This window comes from Echinops telfairi, unplaced genomic scaffold (assembly GCF_000313985.2).
Source record: "Echinops telfairi isolate 266 unplaced genomic scaffold, ASM31398v2 ScPeMD7_7466;HRSCAF=8504, whole genome shotgun sequence".
NCBI lineage: Eukaryota > Metazoa > Chordata > Mammalia > Afrosoricida > Tenrecidae > Echinops > Echinops telfairi.
This window is the reverse complement of record NW_022111366.1, coordinates 503,664-512,731: the sequence shown is the minus strand read 5'-3', so window position 1 is coordinate 512,731 and position 9,068 is coordinate 503,664. Positions and strand designations below refer to the sequence as shown.

Genomic DNA, 9,068 nt, shown 5'->3' with positions numbered 1-9,068 from the left:
ACAACAAGGTTGAGTCTGAGTTTCTCGAGCTTGGTACCGTTTACATTAAACTAGACAGAGAAGAAGACAGTAAGGCCGTGGGGGAAAGGTACTACGTGGGCGAGAACCGGGGTCCCCCAGTGGGGCACAGGAGGGACTCGAGCTGCTCGCTTCCCCTCTCTCCACCCGGCCACCAACAAACAGAAAGATCAGTTTTAACCATGTTGGCTGGGAAACACTTATCCTCCAACTGCTGGTAGTCTGTGTTTTATACACCAGTAAAACTTTTCTGGCCCCACCCCTACTGCCCCAAACATATTAAATCACACCAAACAAAATCAGCACACCATTTTTTTTGCAAGAATTTTTTATTTAACACTGTAAAAGGAAGCAAGAGGGAACAAGCAACGAGGGGCATAAGAGAGGACAGCTAGACCACCCCCCACCACCCCACCACCCCCGTGGCCGACTTGGCATGAAATAAGACAGTGGTCTCGTGACACACAGCCCTGCCAGAGGAATTGGAAGATGTGTGCAGACCAGGGGCACCACAGGTCTAGATCTATCCAGCTTCCACTAAGTTCCTTGGCCCTCTTTGATTGCTGTTTCTTAGGTTGTTTTTAAATAAATGTCCACAGTATTTATTATCTGAAGTTCTTCCTTTTCTCCTAAATGCACAATACCTCTGTCTTCCTTGTCGGATGGATTGTCTTCTTGTCACAGTTAGTAGAAAGAAAGAGGGTAGGGGATTCCTGAATAATTGAACTGGAGCTAAAATGCAAACAAATCAAAAAGAAGCCAGAAAACTTACTTGTAACCCTTGGCAGTGTCCTGCCAAATGGAGGAACTAGGGTTTGGGGGAACAGAAGGGGAGAAGGCTGGAAGAGGTTGGGAAGGCCATTGGGGATGGTCCTCAAGCTAAGGAATTTAGACTTTGTGTCCAATGACGGGGAAGCAAAAACACGGGCACCCAATCTAAAGACAGATGCAAACCCTGCTTTGGGGCACAGCAGTTCCCATGAGCTTGGGCTAATGAAGCTCCGCGATGCCGCTTCTGTAAAAAGGACATCGCCTGCTTGAACGCCTGCTGCAAAAGGTCATTCTGAGGGCTGAGTGACTGGACTGAAGCCATTAGGGTTCTGGCTTTCTCCACACCTCATTCCCACCCACCTAAGGCTACACGTGCTGTTTGCTGGTTTATTGCTTACAATTAAACTTCAAGCTCACATAGGTAGAGATGTCTTTTGCATTCCTGAAACGCAAGTTATAAAAACACCGCGAGTTGCAAACACTAGACAGGCCCGATCACGGCAGCGGTTTCTAGTCCATGGATCAAACTCTCGGTGTGTAGAGGACATGGTGGCGATCGCTGCCTAGATTCATGAGAAAGTTCACAGCAGTAGACTATTCCCTCTGACTTGAACCAAGCAGAATAAATACCACCAAAAAGTCAAAAACCCTGCTTCCAAAGAACTTATTTTATTTATTTTACTTATCTCAGGATTCACTTGGTTCAACAGACATTTGAAACACTTCTATTCCAAAATGTACTGATATCACTGATTTAAAATAAGCCTACAGACTTCCATGCTCCAGCAGGCAGTTTTCTGGACACTATCTACGCCCAGTACACGAGTGATTCACCACTCCTGGGTTTTGAACCTCTGCAGACCTTTATTAGCAGGGGTCTGTATAACATCACCTTCCGTCTGAATCAATAATGTGTCATACAAGTACATGTACACTCTATATTTCTGGGAAATGTGGATGCTGGTGTGACTTATCATAAGACAAACTGACTTAAAAGCATTACTGAAATCATAGCAGCTTTTTTTGTAATATGTAATAAGAAGGTACTAAACATATAGCCAAGCATTTTGTTCCAAGTTCAATCATTTTTAGACCTTAAAAAGGGGAGCTCTTCTTAGAAAAAGCAGACCCGCACCTGTATCACATAATTCACAGAGTTCAACATTCTGGCTGAAAGAGAAAAGGCAACAGGCGGGCTCCATCCCTGTGGATACCGGTGGAAGTGCGATTTGGCAACAACACGGCAAACTTCTGTGAGAAGGCTTAGCGCTGACAGCCCGCCATCCCTCTGCCTCTGGCAGGTCAGAGCTGCAAAATGCCCTTTGCATCAGACAAGGGCTCTGTGGGGAGCCCGGAAATGATCTCCAACTGGACACTGTTCACTCGCGACAGTCTGTGGAACAGCCGGCGTGACTCAAGCTAAAATTCCCCCAACAAAATAGGCATGTGTGATAGGTTACCCAGACCTGCCGGCATCACAGGGGAGAACGGGGCTCATTTAAACAGCTCTCAGGAAGCCGTCCTCCTCTTTGCCTCCCCCACGTGGTGGCAAGGTAATTTAAGTGCTGGGCTGTTAACTGAAAGGGCCCAACCGACCAGATGTTCCAAAGTGGCCCCACCAAAAGAAGTGCAGTCTGGACCCCACAGGCAGTTCTACTGTGAGTTGGCAGTGTTCCCACGGCGGTGGGCCTGCTTTGGGTTTGCTTTCCCAGGCCCGCAAAGCCCACTCGGCTGGTTGGCTCCTGTAAGCAAGACTCATTTCTCTACAAAGAGGCTTTCCCCCAAGCTCCAACCAGCTCATCACCAGACCGCTCCTCCTCCTCTTAAAATCTGCCTCCCTTCCCAGATGGCAGAGGCCTGCCTAGCTCAGCTCTAGCAACCGACTTCCCAGTGCTGCCCTCCGGATTCCATTTTCTCTGGAGACTGAGACATTTGCTCTGGGTTTCAGGGAATGAGAAAGTGAAGCACGCACAATAAGGTCATGAGAGAGGTCAACCTCGTACCATTATGTATCAAGAACATCTTAGAAGCTCAACAGTAATGTATTTGAGCCCAACTATTTATAATACAGATGAACACCCTTTCCTTACAGCCCTTTATTCTTGATGCCTGGAAATAGCTGGCTGGACTTTTACCTCCTGTGCATTCCTTGGTCACAGATCACAAAGCAGGGCGCCTGCCCACGCCAACGGAACAGAAAACTCAGGAGGTGCACACAAGTTCAGTGGCAGCATCAGACTGTGCGGTTCCAGGCCTCTGCTGTCCTTCTGCTCACGAGTCTACCTCAGTACCACCCCAGCTTTGCTTCTTCCGATCTGCTGTGTGTGTGTGTGTGTGTATGTAATATGAAGGGCTTCAAAAAGTTCATTGAAAAATTGAATTAAAATACAATGAAAATTTTCTATGGACTTTTGGAAGCTCCCTCATGTATATAAATAAAATGTATGTGTGTCGGTGTGTGTCTAATATGGAGAAAGATATGAATTTTCCCCCCATTAGAAGAGATTTGTTTAGGACAAAAACAAGTTCTTTCAAAAAAACCTCCCTTCTAAAACTTTGAGAACCAATTATTTTAACAAAAACCTACAAAAGCATTGCCCAATTCTTGGACAAGAAATATTGACAATTAAAATTAAAAAGGTAAGCAAGCTTTTGGAGAAAGAGGAGACTTTCTATTCCCATCAAGCCTTGGTCTCAGAAGCCCACAGGGGCAGTTCTACTTTAGGGCCTTACAGCACAGGTGAGTCCGAAACAACGTGATGGGGGAGAGAAGCCAGCCACTTAATTCACAGCCCTCCTTGAATTCGTTTTTCTTTTTATAAACTCAAATAAGAATGGGAGGAAAAGGATCAAGGAGCTATACGCAATAGGAGCAAGTCGCATTCTGGATGCTCTAGATCAGGGGTCCTCAAACTGCGGCCCGCCAGGTGTTTTTGCCCATATGTTTTTTTACTTCAAAATAAGATGTGCAGTGTGCATAGCAATTTGTTCATAGTTTTTTTTTAAAGCTATAGTCCGGCCCTCCAATGGGTCTGAGGGACAGTGAACTGGCCCCGTTTAAAAAGTTTGAGGACCCTTGCTCTAGATTTTCCAGAGAATTGAAAACTTGGAGGGAAATTTTCTACTTACTGTCAGGATTATTACCTCAGCCTGTAAATTTAGTAGTTCAGAAATTTAAAAAATGTCAGAGTTATCACCCAAATGTTTACCATTCTGACCACCCCCTCCCCCCCCAGACCTCCCAATTCTGTCCAGACAGAACTGACCCTCATTAAAAAGGGTTAGATTAGCCCAGCTGGCAACTACCTGAGAAGCCACAGCACTGGGAGGCCAGCAAGGCATCTACACAGGTAAGCTCTCAACCTCCAAGCCTGCTGATGTCCAGGAAGTCTTTGCTGGCTATGTGCTAACCAAATAGCTTCCGCCCCTTGAGGAAAAGCAAGAAGACAAAAAAGATAAAGCCATTCAAGAGTAAGAAAACCACCAGCTCTGCTGTAAGGCATGACATTTAACATGAACGTAAGGGCTTTAAAGTCCACACTAAGGGTTCAGAATCTAAACCACAACAGATTGCTCTTGCATGATGAGGGAGAGCTGCGTCACCTCACCCCTGACTGTAAAGTTTCCAGATGACTGAGCTTCGAACCTTCCAGCTATTTAAAAAGGAGAGCACCTGAAAAGGTCAGGGCACTCTATCCAAGCAAAGGTTTAAATATTGAAGAGCAAGTCCTTCTTAGAAAGAGTGTCTTGATCCCAGCCATACTCTGTTGTTAGCCTCATGACTTACAATGTTTCTTCTCAGAAGCGCAGTGACATCTCAGGTTTCTACCTCCATTTCAGCAAGGAGGGGGAAATGGACATGATGCAGCAGAATGACCCTCAGCTCACAGAGATTTCTGTGTTCAACCCTAGTACTGAGATCTCGAAGCCAAGTCTGATATTTCTCAGAGGCACGCTGTGCACTTGGCAAGGTGAAGGGCGCGGGTCTGGGCAACAGCAAAAAATGAGCCTCCTGTCCTCTAACTAGCCCAGCAAAGAGAGTGAAGACTATTTCCGGTCTGAGGCGGTTTGCTAATTCTGGGCCTTAGAAAGCAAAACCCTAGCCAGCACTTTGTTTCCACCCTAGTGAAAGGACCCAGATCCTTTCTTGCTCTCTCAAAACTAAAAAAAATACCCCAAACTCACTCAAAGCTGACTCACAGTGCCCCATGGGTCGGGGAAACACCGCCCTGAGGGTTTTGAGACGACAACTCTTCACAGGAGTAGAAAGCCCCTCTTTCTCCCAAGGGGCGGCTGGTGCTTTCAAACTGCTGACCTTGTGTTCAGAAAGGCACTTGGCCATCAGGGCTCCTTCTCACACCCCAAATAAAATTCAGTGGCCTGTTCTGACATCTCCAGACAATGGCACACAGACAAAATTTCCCAGGATAACATGATTTAAAAAAAAACAAAACCATGGTCAGTAGGTCACATTCCTCAAAGGAACAATCTGTCCAAAGGTATGATATGAGCAGTTTATGAGAAGCCATCTTTTATGCCCTCTAGACTCAACGTGAACATATCTTCTGGTCCCAGGCTTCTTCCACGCTTACTTCCCGCCCCACTCCTCCAACCTCTACGTGAGTCAGTGTCTGATGGGCAACCGAAACTGAAAGGAGCCTCTCGGCCAAGAAACATACTCCCTAGTGAGTGGCCCTGTGGATTCTGATCATCCCACATCCTGCAGGGCTGATGAGGCCACCCAGGGCTGTGTGCTCACTAGGGCCCTTGTAGGCGAGCTAGCAGCTGTTGAATGCCGCACCATTCCTTCTGACAACCGAGTTCCAACAGTATTCCTGGCCTTAGTTTACTCAGCTGTCCACACTGAAGTGCTCCGAAGAGCCATGCACACGCTGTGCATGACACTGTGTGGCTGAAATACCACACGCCCCCTCCCCTAGGCCGAGTTGTTTGGGGCATGATGACCCTCACCAGTTTGACTCCAAGTGCAGTCAGAAGTAAGGAGAAGAGGGAGGTTTCAGAGATGAAAAATGAATTAAAAAAATTAAGATGAGGTGACATAATAAATTCTCTGATTCCTGAAGACCAATAAATTATCAAAAGCCATAAACTATCTGTGAAAGTGGTAAAGAAGTAATCCTATTTCTGTGAGGGAAATTATTTTAAGGTCCACAGGACAGACAAAAGTATGGGGTCATTAAAAAAACACACACACACCTCAGAATATTTCAAACACCTGTCCCACTGTGCCTGCATCTTGCCCAACTCCTTCCAAAACAAGGGCACAGAATCAGGTTCCCACTACCTAAGACCTTTAAGACATGTTACACTGGTCTTTGGAGAAACTCTATCTCCTGAAATACCCCTTAAAAATTAAAATGTGCAAACCAAAGCGTACAACGATAAATCACTTTCTCCTTCCCATGTGTTCTTTGATTTGCTCTGTGAAGACCAGGATGAAACACAATTGTAAGTCTCAGAGTCCTGAATTAATCTGACTTCATCTCATTCCTAACGTGGCCGAGAAGTGCTGCTTCTCTACAATTAAGACAAAAGCAGAGCTTCTGGGCTCTGATTCCACTGTCCTTCCTGCACTACACCAATGCTAGGTGGACAGACAGAGGAGGCTGACACCTCCCTAACGAGGCAGCCTGACAGAAGGCAGGGCCTTAACTAGACTCGTAAGAACTGATTCTATTCTTCAGGGAATAGGCAGGCCCACATAATTAAGTGTCACACTTACAAAAGTATCACTCTGAATTCAGGAATAAGAGCCATTCGGTTGTATATACAATTCCATCTGCAGATTTGAATTTGGAGAGGAAAACCACTCATTGTGTTAATAGTGATGAGTTAGAGTTTCTCAAGAGATTCCTAAGTCGCCTATTATGTTTAGTTGAAGACAATGTACAGCGGTGGCCTGGCTCGGGCGTGGTCTTGAGCTTCAGAAAGTCCATCGGTCATGGAGCTGGCTGTCACTGCTAAATCTGCTGCTTGCAGAGGCCTCCGAGCTCTGGGTCTGCCGAGTGGAGTCCTCGCCGTTCAAGCTCTTCCTGCACACAGGACATGTGTCATGCTGAAACACAAAGACACCCGCTCCCGTCAACACCGTCCTCAGAGAGGGCGCGTCAAAGACGAAGGCTCAGCAACCAGGAAAGGGAAGAGGGCACCTCCTGATGCGATGCACACGGGGCTTCCGGATCAGGACCCCTCTGGGCTAGAACTTGGAAGTTCTAGGTCAGCAACCTAATTACGGCTAACATAACTGCCCACCACCTGCCATACGGTCTAGAGCCAGCCAAGGTCCACAAACTTCTCTGTAAAGGGACAGAGAGTAAATGTCTTCTGCTTCGTGGGCAACAGTGACACTTGGCGGTCATCCTGATGTACTAACACAAAACGAGCCATAGACAGCCTGTGAAGAAATGAGGGGCCTTAGGAAGCACAAACGGATCCCGCGTGCCTCTAACAAGAAGGTTGGTGGTAGGAATGCCCTCGTTGTGGCTGCGGAGGAAAAGCTTGGAGATCTGCTCCCATAAAGCTGAGAGCCAAGAAAACTGTGCAGCTCGGTCCTGCCCCGAACCCAGGGGGCTGCCCTGAGGGGAAGCTGCTCGATGACAACTTTGGTCTAGTAAGCGTTCAATAAAACAAATTAAAGTGATGCACTTGGGCGGTGGGCTGTACTTGCCAACATCTGGTCTAGACACTGAGAAGAGTCAGATACTAGTCTTAAAAAAAATGGTGGTACCAGTTGCCCCACGACCTGCCTTATGGGCTAGAGCTGGGGGCAGCAAACCGTTCCTGTAAAGGGACAAACAGGGAGTAAATAGTTTCCATTTTGCAGGCATCTGTGTTCTTACTGCAGTTATGCCAATGTAGCACAAATTATGCCAGAGTTAGCCAGGAGTTTACAGAGCGGAAGCCCGAGGAGTTTGGCTCTCTGTGACCTGCTAGTTGTACCTTCACTCTGACCCACACCCTCAGATGATGTGACTCACCGCGATGGCCCCTCACAAATGGAAGCTGGCCACTCACCAGTTCTAACCACGGCACAATACAGCTGCTATGGAAGAAGTGGTTGCAGGGTAACTGCCGGACTTGCTCTTCTACTGTGTAATCTTCTTTGCACACTGGACACTCCAGACCCATATCTGTTGGAGGACAAAATGCCTTTTGGAATAAACAAGGAAACACACACACACACACACACACACACACACAAGTCTAACAGCCCAACAACCATATAAAAACAGAAGGTAAAAACAAATCTGTATCACACACACACACACACACAAGTCTAACAGCCCAACAACCATATAAAAACAGAAGGTAAAAACAAATCTGTATCCAGGTGTGTGTGGGTGGAGTGGGCTGGCCAAGATGACTAAACAAAATGCATGAGTTTTAGTTCACAATGGAGGTGGGGAAGTGGCAGGCAGGGGTCTGAAAAGGAGGAATGGTGAATGAGGCCTCCACAGGAATGATAAATGGCCTACTTCCCCATTTTAAAAGTTGGAAGGAATAAATCGGAACTTACATTACCTTTTAAGTAAACCAAGAAAGATGTTTTCTAGCCTCTGACAGCCAGTTTCCATTTGGAAAACAGTGACAGGCAGTCAATCAAACCAAAGGACTCATTTCAGAGTCTCAAACCACTTTCACCCTCCTCTTTTCCAAATGACCCCTTCCTTCTCTTTCAGAATGGCTGCCGTTCTGTACACGGTGTTCATCAACGCTGTACCAGGAGGTGGTGCTGCAGAGCTGACTGCAAAGCCCAGGTTCCAGGTCTACAAACAGGAAGCCACCTCCTTCGAGAGGAAATGGCCACATACTACATTGCGATGTCAAGCAACAAGTTCTGAGTTTCTCAAGTTTGGCTAATACTATCTGCTAGCCTGTCGTCCCCTCTGGCTGAAGTGGCTTCATCCTCACAGCGCTCCCAGCATTTGGAGAACGAGCACTATCGCTTCATTCGATCCACTCCTTCCAATCCAGTCCCACTGACCTCTATCTATCTCCTTCAAGCTTGCCTTCTCAGACCCAGTCTTCTGCAAACAGCCTCCCAGCTGGGCTCCCTGTCTCCAGGCCTTCAGCCCTCCAGATATACACTACGCTTTGTTGCGGTTGTGAGGTGCCGACTCACACTGACCCCATGTACAACAGACCAGACACTGCCCACCCTGTGCGGTACGCACAGCTGTTGCAGTTTTGAGGCCATCTGTTTGAGCAGCCATTGTGTCCATCCATTTGTCGAAGATCTTCCTCTTTTTCACTGCCCC

General features: G+C 47.0%; 1 protein-coding gene across 1 annotated transcript in view; it reads right to left on the bottom strand.

The window, feature by feature from the left end:
- Positions 1-6,557: 6,557 nt before the first annotated feature.
- RNF115 (ring finger protein 115) overlaps positions 6,558-9,068 on the bottom strand; it is a 29,998-nt gene continuing 27,487 nt past the window's right edge. The window contains exons 8-9 of the mRNA XM_045283706.1: positions 7,825-7,940; positions 6,558-6,865 (exon numbers count right to left, since the gene is read on the bottom strand). Coding sequence (XP_045139641.1) covers positions 6,734-6,865; positions 7,825-7,940 — 248 coding nt within the window. The 3' untranslated portion in view covers positions 6,558-6,733. The remainder of the gene's footprint in view (positions 6,866-7,824; positions 7,941-9,068) is intronic.